This window comes from Parasteatoda tepidariorum, chromosome 4 (assembly GCF_043381705.1).
Source record: "Parasteatoda tepidariorum isolate YZ-2023 chromosome 4, CAS_Ptep_4.0, whole genome shotgun sequence".
In the NCBI taxonomy this organism is placed as follows: Eukaryota; Metazoa; Arthropoda; class Arachnida; order Araneae; family Theridiidae; genus Parasteatoda; species Parasteatoda tepidariorum.
The window spans coordinates 26,121,711-26,135,332 of NC_092207.1; the positions used below are offsets into that span (position 1 = coordinate 26,121,711).

At 30.4% G+C, this 13,622-nt stretch overlaps 1 protein-coding gene across 5 annotated transcripts in view; it reads left to right on the plus strand.

Annotated features, from left to right (window-relative positions):
* LOC107440157 (zinc finger protein 423) overlaps nt 1-13,622 on the plus strand; it is a 151,812-nt gene that overhangs the window by 10,457 nt on the left and 127,733 nt on the right. For 2 of the 5 annotated variants that reach the window (XM_071179558.1, XM_071179555.1), the window contains exon 2: nt 4,858-4,959. The exons of the other annotated variants lie outside the window; for them this stretch is intronic. In XM_071179558.1, the coding sequence (XP_071035659.1) occupies nt 4,914-4,959 (46 nt within the window). In that variant the 5' untranslated portion in view covers nt 4,858-4,913. The remainder of the gene's footprint in view (nt 1-4,857; nt 4,960-13,622) is intronic. 5 annotated transcript variants of the gene reach the window in all.

Here is a 13,622-nt window from a genome sequence, read left to right on the forward strand (position 1 = left end):
GCCGTTATACGCTAATAACTTAGTAGCCACTTTTTCCTCAAACTTAATGAGTCGGTGTCAGATATCGATGGATCATTTTCATTTAATAGCCACCTTTTGTGAACTTTTTATTGCTTGGATTAAATTATATTTTTAAAAAAATCACATGAGAAATAATCTACGACTATAAACTTTTTTTCAACAATAAACGTAATATAAATATATGATACTGTAATGCATACTGTAATAATAAAATAAGTTTGTAAAAAATTATTTTAAAATATTTGAGGAAGAAAAATACATTTAATGTATACCTTATTTTGAAATATGTGAATTGTTCAAGAATTCTACTTCCACATGAATTTTTCCATGACAAAGTTATGGATACTGGTGAGATTTTGAATGGAGATATTAGACATTGAAATGAAAATTCTGTTTTTTGGAGAGTCTTTCTCCATTGATGTACTTTTATCATTAAGCGATTTTCAAAAAGAAAACGATGGGAAAAAGTGACTTGTTATTTAAGTCGCCACTTTCTTTTAAAAACATTTTCAGGTCTAATCGGAACCCTTTTAGTTATTACACGGAACCCTTAGGTTCTAACAGAACACCATTTGGTAACAACTTATCTAGATCATTTTGTGAATCATCTTTTTTATTATTTTTAACAAAATACAAAATAGAAAGCTTTTACTAGAGCTAATCAATTGAAAACTATGTTTGAATAAAACATATTTTTGATTGTTTATCCATTTCTGAGAAATTTCTTGTTAAAATTATATTCTGACTTAATTTGTTTCCCCATTTTTAATTTTTTTTTATTAAAAGATGCAAAGATTTGTCAGTAAACGTAATAAAATAACTGCATTACACACCTTGAAGTTTTCATGCCATAGTATTTAGAAAAAGTTGTTTTGCAAGATTATAAAAATTTCACTATTTTTCACATAGTTTCACCAATTTTTTAAATTTAAGCCGATAGACTAAATCTGATTCACCCCTAACACATAAATGAAATCACTCAACACATAAATGTAATCAATACTAATAAATGCACATCCAAAATCAGTTTGAAATGTTCAAGACAGAAATTTGAGGACTAATTCTAATACTGGGAAGTATACAATTTAATGCATTTTCTGTTGAAAGGATACTGGAAGTTGAATAATATTATACCTTAAGTATGTGTGTGTAAAATTAGAACTTATAAGTAAAAGTTATAATCCGATTTAAAATCAACAATGTATTAGAATCAGAATAAATTTGAAACTTTCAGGACAGAAGAAAAATGAGGACATTAATATTTAGACTGTGAATTATATAATTTAATGCATTTTAAGTTTGAAGGTAGTAATGAAACAATATATGTATATCCTAAGAGTACATAGATTAAGTAACATAACATTATTGCATACATGTAACGTAAACTTTAATATTACATTGTTAACATGGATGTATATACCATGCAATGGAAGCGCCATGTAAGATTATTATTACGCGACTTAAAAGTTTAAAAAAATCTGCTAACTCTCTTTTAAAATTTAAAAGAAATTTCGTCTAAGTACCTATTAGGTGAATATTTTGAAAAAAGATAAGTTGAAATCGGACTCGGAATCAAATATTTCAAATACCGACTCTACAGCTCTGATTTGTACATCCTGTGCTTTTCATGAGGATTTTATTTTATTCTATTTTATAAACGGCTTTGAACAACCGGACCTGATTCTGAGTTAACAACTATCAATGTTCAACTCCGTAGCCTTATAGTTTTCAGTTCAGCCCTTATAGAACTCAGCTCAGGAAACAAGGGAACTCCTGGATCAAGCCTTGGGACAAACTAGCCTTCATGGACGACTTTTTAATGGAACTAAACCATATTTGTGATACCTGTAAAGGAAAACCACGAAAATCTTTTATAGTTAGTCCGACGGCAAGGGACGAAGGATATTTTATGTCAGCACTGTGGTAGGTGCAATCCGGGGGCTGAACTCATATAAACCAGCCACCGCGGGAATTCGAATCTGAGTCACTTCGTTGACTAAGGAAACCTCTATCACCTGAGCCACTGTGACTCTTTTTATGAGCATTTTATTATATTTTATAACTGTCGTTGAACAGCTTACTCAATTTCGAGCTTACGACTACCAATGCTCAACTCCGTAGCTTTGTAATTTTGAACCAAATCCAGAAGACATCCGGAGTCAGTATTGGGATAAATTTGCATTCATGGATAACATTTTCGATGGACCTAACCACCATTTGCGTTATATGGAGTGGAAAACCTCGAAAACATCCAGAGATGACTATACGGATACGTCAAATCTTGATCCGTTTACCATTGAGGATGATTTTTAATAGTAGAATGATATTCCTGCATTTTAACACACACTAATTAACCATGAAACCAAGCACTTAAGACAATTTTTCAGGACTTTTTTTAAGGGCAATGTAATTTTCACTTCAGTTGGGCGACGTAAACAGCACCTGAACTGGTATCAGTCTTTCCCAACTTCTGCACCACACCAACTAGAGAATTTTCAACCACGCAAGACATATTGCGCAAGTGACCATGTATACAACACACGCTGGTTGTTCAGTTGTTCTGCAAGATCGTACCACCAGCAAAGTAAGCGACCCTCGACCTGATTGCAACACCAGATTGCAGTGTGAACCGAAGCTGTATATATATATATATAATTCTGCATTGAATAAAATTTTATTTCCTTTAATATATTACGTAATGAATTTTAGGCAATGGCATGTAACTTCGAAAACTTACATTTCAAACCAAAATCAAGAAAGAGAGAACTTCTGGATTAAGAATTAAGACAAAATCGCCTATGAGGATGTTTTAGGAAATTAACAATTACTTGCTCTGTATGGAGATAAAACTTTATGAAGTTAGCCCAACAATGGAGATTTTTTAACCAACGACGAACTTACTTTTAGAAATATTTTCTGTCGGAACTAATGTTAATGTACTAACTCTTCCGGACAATATACTAGTTAATAAATATATTTTTCTCAATAATGAGCACTATACATACCGTTCCACAATTGCCGCCCTTATTATTTATTCCTCAAATCCTTATGAAAAAATAAGGACGAAATTAGCATTCGAAAATTAGAATTTAGAAAATTGGTATTTTACCCAAGAAAAATAATTGTCATAAAAGTCTAATAAATCTTTAACGAGGAAGGCGGAAATTAAAACATCAAAAACTGTTTATCGAAGAAAGCAAAAGAGGAGTTGATATTATACTATCAGAAACTACTTCTAATTTTGACTGACAATCAAATTGGTTTCTTATCTCACCTTCTTCAATTGTAATTTGCCGTCAGATTTTGATAACATTTTGGGTACTTGGTAACACTTGAGTTTTCAGTACTAAAATCTGGTTCTTATTGCGAACATGCGGTTTTAAGTAATTAGTTCTCAGATTTAACGTTTATGTCCTTTTTTTTTTGTTTCCTCGACAATAGTTAGCGTAATAAATTTTTAAAAAAATAGCGAGTATTAAATTCACTTTATGTGCTTTTAAAAAATAAGCGTATTCTTAACTTTTGATTTCCTTAAAGAATAAACATCAAAGCATTTTTAGAATCAGTAAAAAAAATTAGCTAAAATTCTATCAAAAATAATAAAAGAAAACGATAAACTCATGTGCGTTTTAAAGCATGGCAAAATAGAAATACTTTCGGATCTAGCATATACAACGCCCCGCTGCCGTAATAAGCTAAAATACAGATTTTCATAAAGAGTTCTTCTTCATTATTATTATAATTTTAATGAACTCGTGAATTTCTTTATAATCGTTTGCTCTTTTTTCTACTTCAATTTCATAAAATATTTCGATATTTTTGTTTTCTTTAATGGATGTTTAGTTTGAACAAAAACTAAGTAAGTACATTCTATCTTAGTAACTTAAGGATTCTAACGATTAGTACCTAAAGTGAGGATTTAAATATTTTCTTATCCCTATATTTATCTTTCCTTTTAATTTATATCTATAGTGAATATAATGCTGATTTATGCGTTTAGTATGGGCAAATAATAATTTTAAACTAACAGGAATAAATAAAGATGAATGTTATTTGTTATACTTACTAAATAAATATGCATAAATAATCATCAATATATGGTTTTCTTTTCACTGTTTATGATAGAATTTGGCATAAAAGAGAACAGAATTACAGGAAAAAATAAGATACATGGGAGTTAATAAAAATATGACAGAGACACTAAGTTGTAGAATATTTAATCTTCGAAATTTACAGAATCAACTAATCATTCCCTTATAGAGTTGCTAGAGGGCTCCACTTTGAATTAGCTTCTTACTTTCGAAAATTATAATTAAAAATTAGACTAACATTAGATCATAATAAAATATTTCATGTGCTTTTTTTTAAAATTATTTTTGCGATTCTTAAATTATTACTGTAGTTTTTGGAAAACAAATCCATTTTCTTTTGAATGTAAAGATAAATAAATAAATCATTTTATATGTTTATAAAAATCTCGATGCAAACGATTAATTTGTTTTTGTTTCATTAAAAAATGATTTATGTAGCCTACTTTCTGTAAGATATTGTTGTTCAAGATTAAACTTTAAAAAAAACATATTTTTCTTAAATAGTTCCTCATTAATTGAAATTAATAATGTAATTAAAATAAATAATAAGCGGGTTCTTTTTCGTAATGTATTTTCTTTCGAATGCAAACTTATCGACTTCGTAACTTTCATTTGTTAAATATACCTGTTATACTTGTGAGAATAACTTTTAACGGAAATAAGTTTGCTGAAAAAATCAAAATGAATCTAAGATTATTTTAGAAATTATTAATTAGTAATGGAATTTATAATTTTTATTTTTTAGGAGAAGATGTGGACGGTTTTCCAGATGAGAGTACAGAGGAATTAGGTATAGATTTGATGACTGAAAACGGAGAAAAAGAGAATAACATATCATTACCCATGGGTGAGTAAATCATTTATTTATTTATTTATTTTTAATTTAATATTTTCACATTTCTGTGCCAGTCATTCAGTATCTTAAATACTTTTATCAACTGAATTATTTGAAACTTTAATTTTTGATCAATTAAAACTATTAGAGACAGATTAATTTATTCCCACAAAGTTTCAAACATAGTTACAGAGTTCGTCAAGGAAAGATTTTGCTGATTCAGGATGACTATAAAACGATGTTTTTTGTTGCCTGATCAATTAGACATTATGTTGATATCATTTCATCTAAAGTGTGGCAGTAGAGAAAGGCTAGCGACTATAGGGCATTATCCACTCGTGACAACTATATCATTTCAGATATTCAGAACCTACCTCTGCGCTGAATTCTTATACACCGAAGAGCCATTACATTATGACCATCCTACTAATAACATGTAGGACCACCTTTAGCCCTCAAAACTGCTAGCACCAGCCGTGGCATTGATTCCACAAGGTGCTGATAGGTAGTCTGAGGTATCTGGTACCAAGCTCTCACCAACTGGTCCTACAATTCCCCCACATTGCGAGGGGGTAGCGTGGCAGCACGAATTTGGTTTTCCAAGTAGGACCACAAATGCTCTATTGGATTAAAGTCAGGTGAATTTGGGGGCCAAGACATGACTTGAAAGTCACGGGAATGTTCCTCGGCGATTCGATCCTTAAGACATGGTGCATTATCCTGTTGGTAAACACCATCCCCCGCAGGAAAAACTGTTGCCATGAATGGGTGAACTTGGTCTACAACTATGTTCAAGTAGCTTACAGACATCAGGGATTGTTCTATGAGGAGTATGGGTCCTAATGTGCCCCATGAAAACATTGTTCCTGGGCGAGAAACCATGAAAACCTGGGCGAGCCCATTGTTATAGATGGAGGGTGGTCATAATGTAATGGCTCTTCGGTGTATATAGCATAAGCAGGTTTTAAAAAGGCACCAGACAATAACAAAGATAAATTTATTTATTTTTATATTTTATTTTATAACCGTCGTTGAACAGCCGACCCAATCCTATGAGCTTCCGACTATTGCTACAGAATTGAACATTAGTATGTTCAATTCTGTAGCATTGTAATTTTGAACCCAATTTAGAAGACAAGGGAACTCCTGGATCGAGTATTGGGAGAAATTTGCCTTCGTAGAGAGCTTTTTGATGGAGCTCACCCGCATTTGCGTTACATGGACAAGAAGACCACCAGAGCCTCCCACAGTTAGCCGGACGGCAAGGAAACTCTAATCCATGATCCGTCTACCACTGAGGATATTTCACGTCCGCACTGTGGTCGGTGCAAGCGCAATAACAATTCGTGTCGCACTTAAATATCAGTTGAAGTATATCACACATGAGCACTTCCTCGGGAATTCTGTTATGAGCTGATAGCTATTCCAAAAAAACCAAGCAGTTCATCAGTTCGGTCAGACACCTCACTCTTTCGAGCAGGTTAAATGGTGACTGAGCAACGGGATTCAAGTTGCCATTTTTAAGATTAATAAAAATATGATTTTTGTGCTTGGCCAATGAGGCATTAGGTTGAAATCGTTTCAGCTGAAGTATTTACGTGGAGGTCAATTGTCTTTAGACAGCACCTTATTTTTACTGAAAATGGTGGATATTTTAAAAGCTTCGTTTTATATTTTTTTATTCCCGGCGGCTCAGATTCGAATCCAAGAAGTGGCTGGTTGATAAAAGTTCTGCTCTCGAATCATATGGCCACAATGCTGCAATGAAATATCATCAGGGGTAGACGGACCATAGGTTGGAATTCCCTTACCATCAGGCTAACTGTCGGAGGTTTCAGTGATTTTACACTCCATGGAGCGCAAATGCGGGTTAGTTTCATCAATAAGTCCTCTGCGAAGACTAGTTTGCTCCAATACTCGATTCAGGAGTTCCCTTGTCTTCTGAATTGGGTTCAAAATTACATTGAACATTGATAGTTGTAAACTCAAAATAGGGTCTGCTGCTCTACAATGGTTATAAAATAAAATAAAAATCAGCAAGCTATAACTACGTAACTAATTTTGAAATTTTGTGAAAATACATAACTGTTTTTCTAAGCCGAATGTAGCAAGTCTTATATTTTCTATTTCTTTCCATTCATCTTTAATCTATTTTTCAAATCGTGGGTCACTTTTTGAGAAACCGTGCGCTTATACTCATTAAACTAGGTCATAGTCATTTATTAACGTTTGTTGCATAGATCTTATTTTTAAGCTCACAATTTGCATGATATAATACTTTGAATTCCAAGAAGTTTGAAATAATTTATTCAAAATATACTAAAATTTTGCCAATTTTTAAAAGTAAAAATTTACATTTGAAACTGTCACAACATCTTCTAATATGTGTGAAAAAAATCATGCACATTTTAAAAAAAGTGTAACCAAAAGTTAGATAAGATCTGTTCATTTATATTGCCGATGTAAAGAAAATGCGATGAATTTAAAATTATTGTAACTAAAATAATGCTTTTGACAATTGATAAAATTTATTTTTATTACGATTTATTTCCCAAAAATTATTTCTAATGTTCCTCATTTTATTTCAAACTTATGTATCTAACTGAGGGAGAACAATAGGATTGCTTGAGCAAATTAGTGAATAAATAACAATTAAGAATTGTTATTAATTTTTATTTTTTAAATCAATTTTTATTTTTGGTTATTTATTTTAATTTATTTTGTTTTTTTAAGTTTTCAACTCTGAACTTATACTTTTGAACAAAATAAACGCGCTTCTCTATAAGCAGGTCATGACAGAACGGTGAATTGCGAGTCGATTTTTAGTGAATCGTGACAAGACTCTGAATGCATATAGGTGATTCATAAGAAAGTGTGATATTCAAGAGCATAAAATATGATTTATGAATTACTATTTTTGACATTGGTAGTATCAATCAATCAAGTAATTATTGGTAGTATTGGTAAAATTAATCTACGAATATAATTTGATACACATTACATATATTTGGTGTCACTTTATATTAATTGAGGCAGGGAAATTTATTCAAAACATAGGAAAAAGAACGGTAGTGTCAGAAGAAATGACGAAATCTTAAGAAATAGTATTTTAACTAAATGATTATTACCTAAACTTAGTTAGTTAGTAACTTTGATTGTTTTTTTAATTAGCTCTTAGAAGAATCATTTATTTGAAATTATTTAATCTATTTGAAATTAATCTATTATATAATTAATCTATTTGAATTAAATAGCATGTAAAACAGGGGACAGTAGTGATTATTCATAAAAACATCTTTAACACTAAACATACCATAACTTTTGCGACTAACTTTTTATAAGAACTTTTGCATCAAAAATACACTTATCATCTTATCGTGCTTAAACATTTGACTTCATGACTTTTTCTACCAATTATATACAGTTAATACTCTACTCTATTTTTTTGCATTTTGCTTGTTTCGAATAATACTTCTCGTATGGGCCGGGATAGCCTGGTCGGTAGGGCGCTGGGCCCATATCCAAGAGGTCGTGGGTTCGATCCTCGCCGGCCGAAGACTCCCCGTGTAGTAAATGGTGGCTGATGCACGTTAAATCTGTCGAGTCTCATAGTCCTCCATGTTCCCACAACAAATCAATACCTCTGGGGGTACTGATCCAGGAGTTTCCTTGTCTTCTGGATTGGTTCAAAAATACAAGGCTACGGAGATGAACGTAAGTAGTCGTAAACCCATGAAATTGGGTCGGCTGTTCAACGACGGTTATAAAATAAAAATAAAATACTTCTCGTATGCCAATTTCTACCACAAACAGTCATTTGACCGGGAGAACAATTTATTGCTTTATAAGGTTATCGGATCAGAAATTACGATGTAATGCGTGTTCAACGTATTGCATTCAATTAGTTGCACATTTCTGCAAAGACTGTTGCGTAGTAAGTTCATTCAGAATAACTGTAAATTCAAATTTCAAGAAAGTACCTAAAATTGATTTTAGATTGGAATTTTTGTGTAAGAAAAATTGACAAAAACTAAATGTTTTGGTAAATAGCTTATATTTTATCTTGATATCTTTATTTTATTTCTAACAAACTGCTTGTTTCTAATCAGAAAAATGTCGAAACAATCAAGGCGGCACAAGTTCTTAGATTATAAGAATAAAAGGATTATAATTCTTATATATTCTAATTACTATAAGAATAATTATAAGAATTATAGAAATAATAAAGGAACTATGTTTGTGCAAAATGTACAATGGAAACACCCTGTATATGTAAAAAATGCGTTGAGCAATGAGTTAAAAATCCTTCTTCTTTGCGGTTGTAATACATAAAAATTGGCAATATACAATTTTGTTTAATTATAATAAAGTTTTTTCAGTTTATTTCCTTCCTAACATCCATATTTGATACATTCAGTCAAGAAACATAAAGTCTGGTGATTTGGCCGGCTATGGTAGAAATGGGTATACATTAAGTGCTGGTATGTTTAGTGTTAAGCTGATTTACTGAAAAAAGAAGTTTAACTTTTGATCTGAAATTTTGCTACATTTCACCAGCATAAGTCGTGCCATATGAGGGGTGCAAGCTATTCATTCATCACATTTTAAACTATAATAATTTAAAAGGCTGAAAGAAAACATAATATTCATTTCTAAAAACCTTATCATTCAGCAACAAAAATTTGTGTTACGTATATTTAACATATTTTGCAATTGAATTGAAAATTTACTTTCAAAATTCAAATTTACGAACAAGAACCGAAAAGATAAAGTTGATAACATTATACTAATTCAAATTCACGCAGCTTTAAATCAAAATTTATTCTATAATAAAATTAGCGCTTTTAAAAAGTGTAATTAAAAGACTTTAAAGTTTTTTTTTTCAAAAAAAGAAGAAAAAAAGGAATCCTTGTAAGAAACTTTTAAAACTTCTTTCTTTGTAAGAAGCTCTGTAAGATACCCTTAATGTTAATTGAATAAAGACAAAAGACACGAATGACACCTTGGAAAATAACCCAAATATACAACATGCAAGAAAAATAAAATACACCCTGCATACTTTTGGATCGGATTCTCGCTAACTAACATTCGATCTTCAAGGATCGAGATAGGCATATATGAGATCACAGACCTCATATATGCTAAATAATTAGCATAGACAATATTTTAAAGTAGGAAATCGAGCACAAAAACATACTTTCTCTGAATTAACAGCATTATTTAGATGGGTTATGACTCCTGGGCCCCAAAATAAAGCGTTTAAAGCCACTATCTGGGAGAAATGGTCCCAATAGTTTGGTCAAGAGAGCGATTGAAAGCTTGGTTTGCTGATTTTCGCCATATCTTCAGAACTTCTAAAGCGAATTGGAAAATAAAAATTCGCGCAATTATAAAATTCGTTTATCAAAATATAATTCTAGGTAAAAAAAAGCTNATTAAACAAGTTCGTTTTATGGATAAAATTCAAATTTGGTCACACTTATTTATGTTGGATGGTTAGAGTTTTTAACCTATTTGGTTAATTTTGTGGTACCCATGGTACTTTTTCAATAGATGATTTTTACAACGTTTGAACATTATGGATTCTTAACACTAAACATACCATAATCGGTGAAGTGACCGTTTAAGAACTTTTGCATGGAAAATACGCTTATCATCTTATCGTTTTTACACATTTGTCTTCATGACTTTTTTTAACAATTATATTCAGTTAATATTCCATTATTATTTTTTTGTATTTTGTTTGTTTCGAATAATACTCGTATACTAATTTCTACCACAACCGGTCATTTGACCGGGAGAACATTTTATTGCTTTATAAGGTTATCGGATCAGAAACTACGATGTAATACGCGTTCAACGTATTGCATTCGATCAGTTGCACATTTCTGAAAAGACTGTTGCGTAGTTAGTTCATTCGGAATAACTGTGAATTCAAATTTCAAGAAAGTACCTAAAATTTTAGATTTGAAATTTTGTGTAAGGAAAAGTGACAAAAACTAAATGTTTTGGTAAATAGCTTATACTTTATTTTGATAGCTTTACTTCACTTCTAGCAAACTGCTAGTTTTTACCCAGAAAAACGTTGAAACAATTAAGACAGCGAAACAAGACAAGAATTATAATACTTATAATTCTTATGTATTCTTATTATAAGAATAATTATAAGAACTATAGAAATAATAATAATAAAGGAACTATGTTTGTGCAAAATCTACAATGTAAACACCCTGTACATGTAAAAAATGCGTTGAGCAATGAATTAAAAATTCTTATTCTTTGTGTTTGTAATACATCAAAATTGGAAGTATACAATTTTGTTTAATAATAATAAAAAATTTTTAGTTTATTTCCTTCTTAACATCCATATTTCATACGTTCAATCAAGAAACATAAAGTCTGGTCATTTGACCGGCTATGGTAGAAATAGGTATAGATAAAGTGTTGGTATATTTAGTGTTAAACTAATTTAATAAAAAAAAAGGTTCCACTTTTGATCTGAAATTTTACTATATTTCACCAGCATGAGTTGTGCGACATGAGGAGTGCAAACTATTCATTCATCACATTGCAAACTATTATAATTTAAAAGTATGAAAGAAAACATAATACTATTCATTTCTGAGAACCTTAACATTCAGCAACAAAAATTTGTGTTATGTATATTTAACATATTTTGCAATGGAATTGAAAATTTACTTTAACAAGACCCGAAAAGATAAAGCTACAAGCCATGATATTTTACGAATTCAAATTTCACGCAGCTTTAAATCAAAATTTATTCTATAATAAACTTAACGTTTTTAAAAGTTTTTTTTTTAAAAAAAAAAGAAGAAGAAAAAAGAATCCTTGTAAGAAACTTTTAAAACTTCTTTCTTTGTAAGAAACTTTGTAAGAAACCCACTCTTAATGTTAATTAAATAAAGACAAAAGACACAAATGATAATTTGGAAAATAACCCAAATATACAATATACAAAAAAAAAATAATAATAATAATACACCCTGCATAATTTTGAATCGGATTTTCGCGAACTAAGATTCGATCTTAAGGGATCGAGATGGGCATATATGAGGTCACTGACCTCATATATGCTAAATAATTAGCACAGACAATATTTTAAAGTAGGAAATCGAGCACAAAAACATACTTTCTCTGAATTAACATAGCTTTATTTAGACGGGTTATGATTTCTGAGCCCCAAAATAAAGCATATAATGCCACTATCTGGGAGAAATGGTCCCAATAGTTTGGTCAAGAGAGCGATTGAAAGCTTGGTTTGCTGATTTTCGCCATATCTTCAGAACTTCTAAAGCGAATTGGAAAATAAAAATTCGCGCAATTATAAAATTCGTTTATCAAAATATAATTCTAGGTAAAAAAAAGCTTTTAAAAATTAATTTTTATTATTTTATTTAATAATGGTCGAAAAATTTTGAATATAAGCTACACAATTCATAGATGAATGAATAAAGCGATAGATTCGGTTTTAAAAAAAGAGGTTCGTGATGTTTAAAAAGAATATACTCTAACATCGATAACTGTTCACGCATCCACTGCAATTGCCTAAACTCCACAAACAGCAGCATTTAATATTATTATTAAAAAAAAAAAATATGCATAATGAATTGAAGAAAAATAGCTGCAAATCACAACCTTCGATATTTTTTTCGTCACTGCTGTTGCCAAAACGTGGAGATAATTTTAACACCAATATGAAAATTTTCCTTTCAAAAGTAACATTTTATAAACTACTAAAATAAGACAAAGATTTTGATTACTCGATATTTTATAACGAAAACAGTAAAAAAAAATTACGTAAATAAAATTTATTTAGCAATATATTCGATTCTAAACCTATAATCATATTTATTTATGGCTATTGTCTTTCAAAATTAAAATATGGGGAAAATGCGTATTAAAATTTTATGTTTTACATTAAATTAGATTAAGTTTTTAAATTTTTCACATTATACAATTTGCTGTTTTAATAATCCAAAAAACATCATGATGTGTGTGTCTCGAAAAAAATTACTTTATATTTGACACAAAGCAAAATGAATATTCAAAAAGCATAAAAGTTTGCTTAAATAATTTTAAGACAACCGCCTAAGACATATTCTTTTTTTAATACAGCTAGAACTTCGGCTGTAACATCAAAACTAATTCAAACATTGAGTTCATATCTATGCATGTGCAAATTATTTTTCATATAAACAGATTGCGTTGATGAATAAAATAATACGTTTACAGTTTAATAATGGGGTTATTAGGTGCCAACAAGTACAACAACAAATTTTTGCAACACATTTAAAAATAGTAATTAAGAATTGCTATCACCAAGCGTAATGTTTCACGCCCAATTAATGAAACCTTTCCTTCAAAAGTGCTGATATCGTCTGATCAGGTTTCAAAATCTCCCCTCCCATTGGTCCGCTTAATTAATGATAGATTGATTAAAGGAATTAAAGCAATGCAACGGAGATCTAGGAAATTATTTCCTTGCGGCTCTTATTACTGATCGATGGAAAAAAAATTGTTTATTAATGATGATTCGAGTGACAAATGTTATTTCCTTAAATTAAATCTTATCGCGGTATGTAAATATTTGGTGGTTGTTTTTTTATTCTATTTTTTTTTATCATGATTGGAAAGGAAGGAAATTAATTGAAATG